We start from the raw sequence: 14,222 nt of genomic DNA on the forward strand, positions 1-14,222 counted from the left end.
GGAAGATGACTACCATCTAAGGCAAACATGGGCGTAGGCTTGTCTAACTGTCTGAAAGGAATGTCATGTTTCCGAGCCCATGCTTCGTCCATGAAACAACCCTCAGCCCCAGAGTCAATCAAGGCACTGCATGTAGCACCCGAACCGGTCCAGCGTAGATGGACCGACATAGTAGTACAGGATCTAGATGAAGAGACCTGAGTAGTAGCGCTCACCAGTAGCCCTCCGCTTACTGATGAGCTCTGGCCTTTTACTGGACATGAATTGACAAAATGTCCATCAAATCCGCAATAGAGGCACAGGCGGTTGGTGATCCTCCGTTCCCTCTCCTTAGTCGAGATGCGAATACCTCCCAGCTGCATGGGCTCAGTCTCTGAGCCAGAGGAGGGAGATGGTTGCGATGCGGAGCAGGGAAACACCGTTGACGCGAGCTCTCTTCCACGAGCTTGGTGACGAAGATCTACCCGTCGTTCTATGCGGATGGCGAGAGCAATCAAAGAGTCCACACTGGAAGGAACCTCCCGAGAAAAAATCTCATCTTTAACCACTGCGTGGAGTCCCTCCAGAAAACGAGCGAGCAGCGCCGGCTCGTTCCAGTCACTAGAGGCAGCAAGAGTGCGAAACTCTATAGAGTAATCCATTATGGATCGATCACCTTGGCATAGGGAAGCCAGGGCCCTAGAAGCCTCCCTACCAAAAACTGAACGGTCAAAAACCCGAATCATCTCCTCTTTAAAGTTCAGGTAATTGTTTGAACAATCAGCCCTTGCCTCCCAGATAGCTGTGCCCCACTCTCGAGCCCGGCCAGTAAGGAGTGAAATGACGTAAGCAACCCGAGCTCTCTCGCTAGAGTATGTGTTGGGTTGGAGAGAGAACACAATATCACACTGGGTGAGAAAGGAGCGGCACTCCGTGGGCTGCCCGGAGTAGCAAGGTGGGTTATTAACCCTAGGTTCCGGAGGCTCGGCAGGCCAGGAAGTAACAGGTGGCACGAGACGAAGACTCTGGAACTGTCCAGAGGTCGGAAACCTGAGCGGCCAGGTTCTCCACGGCATGGCGAGCAGCAGACAATTCCTGCTCGTGTCTGCCGAGCATGGCTCCTTGGATCTCGACGGCAGTGTTACGAGCGTCTGTAGTCGCTGGGTCCATTCTTCGGTCGGATCCTTCTGTTATGCAGGTGAATGAGGACCCAAAAGCGACTTGGCGAAAACAGAGTCTTTAATCCAGTAAAGTAAATTTACAATCATAAGGCATAATTCCACTCGTAATGACGAGAACAGACTGGAGACTCGATCAAGAACTGCAGGTTGCCTCGGGAAGGCACTTGAACGTAGCAGACTCAGACACCTGCTCACCACGCAGCATCTGAGGGAAACACGACACGACAGGGCGATACACAGACACAGCACGGTGAACAATAGACAAGGATCCGACAGGGCAGAAACGGAAAACAAGGGGAGAAATAGGGACTCTAATCAGGGAAAAAGATAGGGAACAGGTGTGGGAAGACTAAATGATTGATTAGGGGAATAGGAACAGCTGGGAGCAGGAACGGAACGATAGAGAGAAGAGAGAGAGGAAAGGAGAGAGAAAAAGGGGAACGAACCTAAAAAGACCAGCAGGGGGAAAATGAACAGAGGGAAAAGCAAAATGACAAGACAATCTAAGACAAAACATGACAGGTCTAGCAATGTCTTGCATTAGGAGGAACCCAGGGCCAACCACACCAGCATATGGTCTCACAAGAGGTCTGAGGATCTCATATGTTACGTTCCCCAGTTGATGTGTTGTAGTTTGTGTATTTGCATGTGTTTATTTCAGGAAATGGCTTCCTGAAATCCCTCAAGCAGCTGATTGGTCGACTCCATGGCTAATTGGAGAGCTGACCCCGCCCCCTCGTTAAGACGCAGCAGTCTCCAATTATCCATTCAATCTGAAGCCATATAAAAGCCAGTGTTCTGTTCAGGAGAGAGAGATTTTTTTGCTGGAGGTAGATTTGCTAGAGATTTTGCTGGGAGTTCATTGCAGAGAGTTGGTATGTTTAGTGAGTTTGTTGCTCAGATAGAGCTTATTTGATGTCCTTTGTTTCTTAGTTTGTTTGTGAAATTGTTTAATATTCTGTTTCATTTGTTCCCAGGGGGGAAGGGGAAGGCACCTAGGGAGTGCTTAGGCAAGAGGCCCGCGGGCATACATATACCCGTAGCATATTCGCTGTCTAGGCACACTAGGTAAGACCTGGGCGGACCACCCCCTGTATTTTGGTTAGGGCACCAGGTGGTGCTAAATTAGGTAAGTAGTGGGTAGGCAGGTAAGATAGGAGAGGTGGGGGGGGGGCTTTGAGATTAACTTTCTTTGCTTTGGTTCCGTCCAGCCCCTTTTCCCCATATTACCGTGTGAAGGAATAAAGTCCTTGTAAACGGTACCACATTCTGCCTGTTGTCATTCTTACCCAGACCTTTTTCACTTCACGGAGAGTTTAGTTGTAGCAGGGTGTTGCGTTCCCTCTTCATAGAGGCGTGCGTAACAGGTACCTAATGGCAGTCAGGCTACCTCTGGCGAGCACATGGAGGGCTGTGCGGCCCCCCCAAAGAAATGCCACCCCACACCATGACTGACCCACCGCCAAACCGGTCATGCTGGAGGATGTTGCAGGCAGCAGAACGTTCTCCACGGCGTCTCCAGACTCTGTCACGTCTGTCACATGTGCTCAGTGTGAACCTGCTTTCATCTGTGAAGAGCACAGGGCGCCAGTGGAGAATTTGCCAATCTTGGTGTTCTCTGGCAAATGCCAAACGTCCTGCACGGTGTTGGGCTGTAAGCACAACCCCCACCTGTGGACGTCAGGCCCTCATACCACCCTCATGGAGTCTGTTTCTGAGCAGACATATCCACATTTGTGGCCTGCTAGAGGTCATTTTGCAGGGCTCTGGCAGTGCTCCTCCTTGCACAAAGGCGGTGGTAGCGGTCCTGCTGCTGGGTTGTTGCCCTCCTACGGCCTCCACGTCTCCTGATGTACTGGCCTGTCTCCTGGTAGCGCCTCCATGCTCTGGACACTACGCTGACAGACACAACAAACCTTTTTGCCACAGCTCGCATTGATGTGCCATCCTGGATGAGCTGCACTACCTGAGCCACTTGTGTGGGTTGTAGACTCCGTCTCATGCTACCGCTAGAGTGAAAGCACCGCCAGCACTCAAAAGTGACCAAAACATCAGCCAGGAAGCATAGGAACTGAGAAATGGTCTGTGGTCCCCACCTGCAGAACCACTCCTTTATTGGGGGTGTCTTGCCAATTGCCTATAATTTCCACCTGTTGTCTATTCCATTTGCACAACAGCATGTGAAATTTATTGTCAATCAGTGTTGCTTCCTAAGTGGACAGTTTGATTTCACAGAAGTGTGATTGACTTGGAGTTACATTGTGTTGTTTAAGTGTTCCCTTTATTTTTTTGAGCAGTGTACATTGTTCTCAATGAGACACACAATCCATGTTCTTGAGAGAAACTTACCTTGGTATATAGTATGAGATTCTCCAAACTATTTCAGATGATACTTTATAAAAACTGTTTATAGTAACTCGTTCTTGTGTTCTTCTTCTCCAGACGCTGATGACTCCGGCTGTGTCCTACTCAACACATCAAGAAAGGTAATGATTAGAATGGTTACACACTCCTAGTTTCTGGGATGGAAAATATGATGCCTTCTGGGATAGTAGTTTTTAATGGAAATCTAATGGAAATCTTGGACCCCTCTCCTTTTTATTGTAAATCTGGGACTCCTTGTAACGACGTTCGTCTGTTGTAAGAAGAGAGTCAGACCGAAATGCAGCGTGTAGGTTACTCAAGACTTTAATAAATGAAAACGGTACATGAAATAACTGATATAAGAAAACAACAAACGAAACGTGAAACTAATTACAGCCTATCTGGTGACTACAACACAGAGACAGGAACAAACACCCACAAAATACAAAGCGAACTCAGGCTGCCTAAATACGGTTCCCAATCCGAGACAACGAGAATCACCTGACTCATTTACATTTACATTTAAGTCACTTAGCAGACGCTCTTATCCAGAGCGACTTACAAATTGGTGCATTCACCTTATGACATCCAGTGGGACAGTCACTTAACAATAGTGCATCTAAAACTTAGGGGGGGTGGGGTGAGAGGGATTACTTAACCTATCCTAGGTATTCCTTAAAGAGGTGGGGTTTCAGGTGTCTCCGGAAGGTGGTGATTGACTCCGCTGTCCTGGCGTCGTGAGGGAGTTTGTTCCACCATTGGGGGGCCAGGGCAGCGAACAGTTTTGACTGGGCTGAGCGGGAGCTGTACTTCCTCAGTGGTAGGGAGGCGAGCAGGCCAGAGGTGGATGAACGCAGTGCCCTTGTTTGGGTGTAGGGCCTGATCAGAGCCTGGAGGTACTGAGGTGCCGTTCCCCTCACAGCTCCGTAGGCAAGCACCATGGTCTTGTAGCGGATGCGAGCTTCAACTGGAAGCCAGTGGAGAGAACGGAGGAGCGGGGTGACGTGAGAGAACTTGGGAAGGTTGAACACCAGACGGGCTGCGGCGTTCTGGATGAGTTGAAGGGGTTTAATGGCACAGGCAGGGAGCCCAGCCAACAGACTCCAATTGAGAATCGCCTCAGGCAGCCAAGCCTAACTAGACACACCCCTAATCATACACAATCCCAATTAATACAAACCCCAATATGAAACACAACATATAAACCCATGTCACACCCTGGCCTACCCAAACATATACCAAAAACACAAAATACAATGACCAAGGCGTGACACCCCTCTCCTTTTTATTGTAAATCTGGGACCCCTCTCCTTTTTAATGGAAATCTGGGATCCCTCTCCTTTTTAATGGAAATCTGGGATCCCTCTCCTTTTTAATGGAAATCTGGGACCCCTCTCCTTTTTAATGGAAATCTGGGACCCCTCTCCTTTTTAATGGAAATCTGGGATCCCTCTCCTTTTTATTGTAAATCTGGGACCCCTCTCCTTTTTAATGGAAATCTGGGACCCCTCTCCTTTTTAATGGAAATCTGGGACCCCTCTCCTTTTTAATGGAAATCTGGGACCCCTCTCCTTTTTAATGGAAATCTGGGACCCCTCTCCTTTTTAATGGAAATCTGGGACCCCTCTCCTTTTTAATGGAAATCTGGGATCCCTCTCCTTTTTAATGGAAATCTAATGGAAATCTCATTAAAACTGCTGAATTACCCATTTTGCTTGAACTGCTTTTCAGAATGTATGTTGCCTCCAGTTATCTCATAAAACACAACAACACCAACCCCACTAGGTAAATAGATGAACTATTCCACTATGAGGTTGTCTGATGTTTCTATTCATGACCAGTTTTATCATCTTCGTAGTGCGCCTCAGAACATAGAAGAAATATATGTTTTGCCGTGGCGCCACAGATAAACTGCAGATAGACTGCATCGGAAACACTGTCGGAAACACTGCTCCAATCTGTGATTAAGGTTAGTGTAGCCCGTGTGTGTAACTACCCACCTCCAACAATCCTTCCCTCCCAGTACGTGAAGCTGATGAACTTCGAGGAGGAGGTGAGGGCGCATCGAGACCTGGACGGCTTCCTGGCCAGAGCTAGCATCGTATTGGACGAAACGGCGCCGGCGCTAGACGACGTTCTGAAGAGGATGTTGCATCACGTGGGGCAGGACAGCCACACGGCCGAGCCAGGATGCCATTTTGAGGAGGTCATGAGCATGTTGTTCACCGACGCAGGAGCACAGGAGATTAACGGTGAGCAACACACTACATAGCTCTTTATGGGGTCTATATGACAGGTTATAACTGGTTGTGGCAGTTTAATGACAGGTTATGTGCATGTTGTTCACTGACGCAGGAGCTCAGGAGGTTAACGGTAAGGAGCTCTATATGAGGTCCCTATGTCAGGTTATAGCAGTCTAATGACAGGTTATTGGTAGGTCATGAGCATGTTGTTCACTGGTGCAGGAGCTCAGAGGATAACAGTGAGCAGCTTTATCCTAATCCTAACCTTGTACAGCTCTCTGAGGTCTATATGATAGTTTATAACAGAGATGGTGATGGATGGAGGGAGATGTGTTTAAAAATAAACTGACAGACATGAGCCATGTTGGAAGGATCAAGGTTCAATGTTGGGCATCCAGGTATTTGTATTTTCCCTCTCTCCCTCTGTCTCTCCCCCTGTCTCTCCCCCTGTCTCTCCCCCTGTCTCTCCCACTGTCTCTCCCACTGTCTCTCCCACTGTCTCTCCCACTGTCTCTCCCACTGTCTCTCTCCCTGTCTCTCTCCCTGTCTCTCTCCCTGTCTCTCTCCCCCTGTCTCTCTCTGTCTCTCCCTCTGTCTCTCACTGACTCTCCCTCTGTCTCTCACTGACTCTCCCTCTGTCTCTCACTGACTCTCCCTCTGTCTCTCACTGACTCTCCCTCTGTCTCTCTCCCTCTGTCTCTCTCCCTCTGTCTCTCTCCCTCTGTCTCTCTCCCTCTGTCTCTCCCCCTGTCTCTCCCCCTGTCTATCCCTCTGTCTCTCCCTCTGTCTCTCCCTCTGTCTCTCCCTCTGTCTCCCCCTCTGTCTCTCTCCCTGTCTCTCTCCCTGTCTCTCTCCCTGTCTCTCTCCCTGTCTCTCTCCCTGTCTCTCTCCCTGTCTCTCTCTCACTGTCTCTCACTGACTCTCCCTCTGTCTCTCACTGACTCTCCCTCTGTCTCTCACTGACTCTCCCTCTGTCTCTCACTGACTCTCCCTCTGTCTCTCACTGACTCTCCCTCTGTCTCTCACTGACTCTCCCTCTGTCTCTCACTGACTCTCTCCCTCTGTCTCTCCCTCTGTCTCTCCCTCTGTCTCTCCCTCTGTCTCTCCCTCTGTCTTTCCCCCTCTGTCTCTCTCCCTGACTCTCTCCCTGTCTCTCTCCCTGTCTCTCTCCCTGTCTCTCTCCCTGTCTCTCTCTCCCTGTCTCTCTCTCCCTGTCTCTCTCTCTGTCTCCCTGTCTGTCTCCCTGTCTCTCACTGACTCTCCCTCTGTCTCTCACTGACTCTCCCTCTGTGTCTCTCACTGACTCTCCCTCTGTCTCTCTCCCTGTCTCTCTCCCTGTCTCTCTCCCTGTCTCTCTCTCCCTGTCTCTCTCTCTGTCTCCCTGTCTCTCACTGACTCTCCCTCTGTCTCTCACTGACTCTCCCTCTGTCTCTCACTGACTCTCCCTCTGTCTCTCACTGACTCTCCCTCTGTCTCTCACTGACTCTCCCTCTGACTCTCCCTCTGTCTCTCCCTCTGTCTCTCCCTCTGTCTCTCCCTCTGTCTCTCTCCCTGTCTCTCTCCCTGTCTCTCTCCCTGTCTCTCTCCCTGTCTCTCTCCCTGTCTCTCTCCCTGTCTCTCTCCCTGTCTCTCTCTGACTCTCCCTCTGTCTCTCACTGACTCTCCCTCTGTCTCTCACTGACTCTCCCTCTGTCTCTCACTGACTCTCCCTCTGACTCTCCCTCTGTCTCTCCCTCTGTCTCTCCCTCTGTCTCTCCCTCTGTCTCTCCCTCTGTCTCTCTCCCTGTCTCTCTCCCTGTCTCTCTCCCTGTCTCTCTCCCTGTCTCTCTCCCTGTCTCTCTCCCTGTCTCTCTCTGACTCTCCCTCTGTCTCTCACTGACTCTCCCTCTGTCTCTCACTGTCTCTCACTGACTCTCACTCTGTCTCTCACTGACTCTCCCTCTGTCTCTCACTGACTCTCCCTCTGTCTCTCACTGACTCTCCCTCTGTCTCTCCCTCTGTCTCTCCCTCTGTCTCTCCCTCTGTCTCTCCCTCTGTCTCTCTCCCTGTCTCTCTCCCTGTCTCTCTCCCTGTCTCTCTCCCTGTCTCTCTCTCCCTGTCTCTGTCTCCCTGTCTCTCACTGACTCTCCCTCTGTCTCTCACTGACTCTCCCTCTGTCTCTCACTGACTCTCCCTCTGTCTCTCCCTCTGTCTCTCCCTCTGTCTCTCCCTCTGTCTCTCCCTCTCTCTCCCTCTCTCTCTGTCTCTCCGTCTCTCTCTGTCTCTGTCTCTCCCTCTGTCTCTCTCTGTCTCTCTCTGTCTCTCACTGACTCTCCCTCTGTCTCTCACTGACTCTCCCTCTGTCTCTCACTGACTCTCCCTCTGTCTCTCACTGACTCTCCCTCTGTCTCTCACTGACTCTCCCTCTGTCTCTCACTGACTCTCCCTCTGTCTCTCTCACTGACTCCCTCTGTCTCTCCCACTGACTCTCCCTCTGTCTCTTCCTCTGTCTCTCCCTCTGTCTCTTCCTCTGTCTCTCCCTCTGTCTCTCCCTCTGTCTCTCCCTCTGTCTCTCCCTCTGTCTCTCCCTCTGTCTCTCCCTCTGTCTCTCCCTCTGTCTCTCCCTCTGTCTCTCTCCCTGTCTCTCTCCCTGTCTCTCTCCCTGTCTCTCTCCCTGTCTCTCTCCCTGTCTCTCTCTGACTCTCCCTCTGTCTCTCACTGACTCTCCCTCTGTCTCTCACTGTCTCTCACTGACTCTCACTCTGTCTCTCACTGACTCTCCCTCTGTCTCTCACTGACTCTCCCTCTGTCTCTCACTGACTCTCCCTCTGTCTCTCCCTCTGTCTCTCCCTCTGTCTCTCCCTCTGTCTCTCCCTCTGTCTCTCTCCCTGTCTCTCTCCCTGTCTCTCTCCCTGTCTCTCTCTCCCTGTCTCTGTCTCCCTGTCTCTCACTGACTCTCCCTCTGTCTCTCACTGACTCTCCCTCTGTCTCTCACTGACTCTCCCTCTGTCTCTCCCTCTGTCTCTCCCTCTGTCTCTCCCTCTGTCTCTCCCTCTCTCTCCCTCTCTCTCTGTCTCTCCGTCTCTCTCTGTCTCTGTCTCTCCCTCTGTCTCTCTCTGTCTCTCTCTGTCTCTCACTGACTCTCCCTCTGTCTCTCACTGACTCTCCCTCTGTCTCTCACTGACTCTCCCTCTGTCTCTCACTGACTCTCCCTCTGTCTCTCACTAACTCTCCCTCTGTCTCTCACTGACTCTCCCTCTGTCTCTCTCACTGACTCCCTCTGTCTCTCCCACTGACTCTCCCTCTGTCTCTTCCTCTGTCTCTCCCTCTGTCTCTTCCTCTGTCTCTCCCTCTGTCTCTCCCTCTGTCTCTCCCTCTGTCTCTCCCTCTGTCTCTCCCTCTGTCTCTCCCTCTGTCTCTCTCCCTGTCTCTCTCCCTGTCTCTCTCCCTGTCTCTCTCCCTGTCTCTCTCCCTGTCTCTCTCTCCCTGTCTCTGTCTCCCTGTCTCTCACTGACTCTCCCTCTGTCTCTCACTGACTCTCCCTCTGTCTCTCACTGACTCTCCCTCTGTCTCTCACTGACTCTCCCTCTGTCTCTCCCTCTGTCTCTCCCTCTGTCTCTCCCTCTGTCTCTCCCTCTGTCTCTCCCTCTGTCTCTCCCTCTGTCTCTCCCTCTGTCTCTCCCTCTCTCTCCCTCTCTCTCTGTCTCTCCGTCTCTCTCTGTCTCTGTCTCTCCCTCTGTCTCTCTCTGTCTCTCTCTGTCTCTCACTGACTCTCCCTCTGTCTCTCACTGACTCTCCCTCTGTCTCTCACTGACTCTCCCTCTGTCTCTCACTGACTCTCCCTCTGTCTCTCACTAACTCTCCCTCTGTCTCTCACTGACTCTCCCTCTGTCTCTCTCACTGACTCCCTCTGTCTCTCCCACTGACTCTCCCTCTGTCTCTTCCTCTGTCTCTCCCTCTGTCTCTTCCTCTGTCTCTCCCTCTGTCTCTCCCTCTGTCTCTCCCTCTGTCTCTCCCTCTGTCTCTCCCTGACTCTCCCTCTGTCTCTCCCTGACTCTCCCTCTGTCTCTCCCTGACTCTCCCTCTGTCTCTCACTGACTCTCTCACTGACTCTCCCTCTGTCTCTCACTGACTCTCCCTCTGTCTCCCCCTGTCTCTCCCCCTGTCTCTCCCCCTGTCTCTCCCTCTGTTTTTTAGAAATGTTTGCTAATTTATAAAAATGAAAAGCTGAAATATAACATTTACATGCAGTAAGTATTCAGACGCTTTACTCAGTACTTTGTTGAAGCACCTTTGGTAGCGATTACAGCCTCCAGCCTTCTTGTGTTTGACACTACAAGCTTGGCACACCTGTATTTGGGGAGTCTCTTCCATTCTTCTCTGCAGATCCTCCCAAGCTCTGTCAGGTTGGATGGGGAGCGTCGCTGCACAGCTATTTTCAGGTCTCTCCAGAGATGTTCGATCGGATTCAAGTTCAGCCTCTGGCTGGGCCACTCAAGGACATTCGGATGCTTGTACCGATGCCACGACTGTTGTCTTGGCTGTGTGCTTAGGGCCGTTGTCTTGTTGGAAGGTGAACCTTCACCCCAGTCTGAGGTCCTGAGTGCTCTGGAGCAGGTTTTCATCAAGGATCTCTGCCCGCTTGACCCTATCCCCTCCTCTCTTCTCCAGACCATTTCCGGAGACCTTCTCCCTTACCTCACCTCGCTCATCAACTCATCCCTGACCGCTGGCTACGTCCCTTCCATCTTCAAGAGAGTGAGAGTTGCACCCCTTCTGAAAAAACCTACACTCGATCCCTCCGATGTCAACAACTACAGACCAGTATCCCTTCTTTCTTTTCTCTCCAAAACTCTTGAACGTGCCGTCCTTGGCCAGCTCTCCCGCTATCTCTCTCTGAATGACCTTCTTGATCCAAATCAGTCAGGTTTCAAGACTAGTCATTCAACTGAGACTGCTCTTCTCTGTATCACTGAGGCGCTCCACTGCTAAAGCTAACTCTCTCTCCTCTGCTCTCATCCTTCTAGACCTATCGGCTGCCTTCGATACTGTGAACCATCAGATCCTCCTCTCCACCCTCTCCGAGTTGGGCATCTCCGGCGCGGCCCACGCTTGGATTGCGTCCTACCTGACAGGTCGCTCCTACCAGGTGGCGTGGCGAGAATCTGTCTCCTCACCACGCGCTCTCACCACTGGTGTCCCCCAGGGCTCTGTTCTAGGCCCTCTCCTATTCTCGCTATACACCAAGTCACTTGGCTCTGTCATAACCTCACATGGTCTCTCCTATCATTGCTATGCAGACGACACACAATTAATCTTCTCCTTTCCCCCTTCTGACCAGGTGGCGAATCGCATCTCTGCATGTCTGGCAGACATATCAGTGTTGATGACGGATCACCACCTCAAGCTGAACCTCGGCAAGACGGAGCTGCTCTTCCTCCCGGGGAAGGACTGCCCGTTCCATGATCTCGCCATCACGGTTGACAACTCCATTGTGTCCTCCTCGCAGAGCGCTAAGAACCTTGGCGTGATCCTGGACAACACCCTGTCGTTCTCAACTAACATCAAGGCGGTGGCCCGTTCCTGTAGGTTCATGCTCTACAACATCCGCAGAGTACGACCCTGACTCACACAGGAAGCGGCGCAGGTCCTAATCCAGGCACTTGTCATCTCCCGTCTGGATTACTGCAACTCGCTGTTAGCTGGGCTCCCTGCCTGTGCCATTAAACCCCTACAACTCATCCAGAACGCCGCAGCCCGTCTGGTGTTCAACCTTCCCAAGTTCTCTCACGTCACCCCGCTCCTCCGCTCTCTCCACTGGCTTCCAGTTGAAGCTCGCATCCACTACAAGACCATGGTGCTTGCCTACGGAGCTGTGAGGGAACGGCACCTCAGTACCTCCAGGCTCTGATCAGGCCCTACACCCAAACAAGGGCACTGCGTTCATCCACCTCTGGCCTGCTCGCCTCCCTACCACTGAGGAAGTACAGTTCCCGCTCAGCCCAGTCAAAACTGTTCGCTGCTCTGGCCCCCAATGGTGGAACAAACTCCCTCACGACGCCAGGACAGCGGAGTCAATCACCACCTTCCGGAGACACCTGAAACCCCACCTCTTTAAGGAATACCTAGGATAGGATAAGTAATCCTTCTCACCCCCCTTTAAGATTTAGATGCACTATTGTAAAGTGACTGTTCTACTGGATGTCATAAGGTGAATGCACCAATTTGTAAGTCGCTCTGGATAAAGAGCGTCTGCTAAATGACTTAAAATGTAAATGTAATGTAAATCTCTCTGTACTTTGATCAATTCATCTTTCCCTCAATCCTAACTAGTCTCCCAGTCCCTGCCATGAGAAACATCCCCACAGAGGGAGCATATAGGAGAATATGGAAGTAAGGGATGGATATAGAAGGAGGGGGATATAGAGGAAGGGGGCGGGATATAGAGGAAGGGGCGGGATATAGAGGGAGGGATGATATAGAGGAGGGATGATATAGAAGGAGGGAGGGATATAGAAGGAGGGAGGGATATAGGGGAGGGAGGGATATGGGGAGGGATATAGAGGAGGGATATAGAGGAGGGATATAGGGAGGGATATAGAGGAGGGAGGGATATAGAGGAGGGAGGATATAGAGGAGGAGGATATAGAGGGAGGGAGGGATATAGAGGGATGGATGATATAGAGGGATGGATGATATAGGAGGGAGGGATATAGAGGGAGGGATGATATAGAAGGAGGAGGGATATAGAGGGGAGGGAGGGATCTAGAGGAGGGAGGGATATAGAAGGAGGGGGATATAGAGGAGGGAAGGAGGATAGAGGAGGTAGGATATAGAAGGAGGGGGATATAGAGGAAGGGGCGGGATATAGAGGAGGGAGGAAGGGATATAGAGGGAGGGAGGATATAGAGGGAGGGAGGTATATAGAAGGAGAGGGATATAGAGGGAGGAAGGAGGGATATAGAGAGGAGGGAGGGATATAGAGGGAGGGAGGGATATAGAGGAGGAGGGATATAGAAGGAGGGAGGGATATAGAAGGAGAGGGGATATAGTGGGAGGGAGGGAGGGAGGGATATGGAAGGAGGGAGGATATAGAGGAGGGAGGGATATAGATGGAGGGGGGATATAGAGGAGGGATATATAGGAGGTAGGATATAGAGGGAGGGAGAGATATAGAGGGGAGGAGAGATATAGAGGAGGGAGGGATAGAGGGAGGGAGGGATATAGAGGAAGGAGGATATAGAGGAGGGAGGATATAGTGGGAGGGATATAGAGGGGGATATAGAGGGGGGTATAGAGGGAGGGATAGGGAGGGGTGATATAGAGGGAGGGAAGGAGGGATATAAAAGGGAGGGGATATAGAGGGAGCGAAAGGGGGATATAGGAGGGAGGGAGGATATAGAGGGTGGAAGGGATATAGAAGGAGGGGATATCGAGGGAGGAAGGAGGGATATAGAGGGAGGTAGTATATAGAGGGAGGGAGAGGGATATAAAGGGGAGAGAGGGGGGATATAGAAGGAGGGGATATATAGAGGGGAAGGAGGATATAGAGGAGGTAGTATAGAGGGAGGGAGGGGGATATAGAGGGAGTGGGAAGGAGGATATAGAGGGTGGCAGGATATAGAGGGAGGGATATAGAGGAGGGATGGGATATAGAAGGAGGGAGGATATAGAGGAGGGAGGGAGGGAGGGATGTGGAAGGAGAGAGAATATAGAAGGTAGGGAGGGAGGGATATAGGGGAGGGAGGGAGGGGGATAGGGAGGAAGGGATATGGAAGGAGGGAAGATATAGAGGGAGGGGAGATATGGAAGAAGGAGGATATAGAGGGAGGAGGATATAGGAGGGAGTGGATATAGAGGGTGATAGAGAGGGAGGGAGGGATATAGGGATTGTTTTGGAAACCCTAATAATGATGGTCTGCCACTGGAAAACTAGTCCAGTCCACTGGAGACCTAGTCCAGTCCACTGGAAACCTAGTCCAGTCCACTGGAAACCTAGTCCAGTCCACTGGTTGTATCAAGGCCCTTATTGAACTTTGTTTAAATCTTTATTCAATGTGTTGAATATCTTAGGGAGTGAGGGAATTATTATTGTGTTTGTTCATGTCTCAATTAATCCCATAAGGGACTGGCGATTTGACACGAAAATAAATGTCATTTTCATTCATAACTGGTTACTTTGTGAACACCACCACCCTCCTCTAACCAGCTTTCTGTCCCCCCCTTGCAGCCCACCTGGTGTCAGAGACCATCCAGGGGAGTAACAGCCACTGCCACCGGGTCCAATACCAACAATCCTGGCTATGTATCCTGTAAGTCAGGGTTCCCCAACAATCCTGGTTATGTATCCTGTAAGTCAGGTTCCCTAACAATCCTGGTTCTGTATCCTGTAAGTCAGGGTTCCCTAACAATCCTGGTTATGTATCCTGTAAATCAGGGTTCCATAACAATCCTGGTTATGTATCCTGTAAGTCAG

General features: G+C 51.1%; 1 protein-coding gene across 1 annotated transcript; it reads left to right on the forward strand.

Annotated features, from left to right (window-relative positions):
* Positions 1–3,602: 3,602 nt before the first annotated feature.
* Positions 3,603–14,058, forward strand: LOC124029714 (solute carrier family 4 member 11-like; the record flags this gene model as incomplete). The annotated part of the gene is made up of 3 exons (XM_046341329.1): positions 3,603–3,646; positions 5,548–5,776; positions 13,977–14,058. Coding segments are annotated over 3 exons (355 nt in total), but the record flags the coding sequence as incomplete, so codon positions are not given.
* Between the last annotated feature and the right edge of the window lie 164 nt (positions 14,059–14,222).

This window comes from Oncorhynchus gorbuscha, unplaced genomic scaffold, assembly GCF_021184085.1.
Source record: "Oncorhynchus gorbuscha isolate QuinsamMale2020 ecotype Even-year unplaced genomic scaffold, OgorEven_v1.0 Un_scaffold_7386, whole genome shotgun sequence".
Classification (NCBI taxonomy): Eukaryota; Metazoa; Chordata; class Actinopteri; order Salmoniformes; family Salmonidae; genus Oncorhynchus; species Oncorhynchus gorbuscha.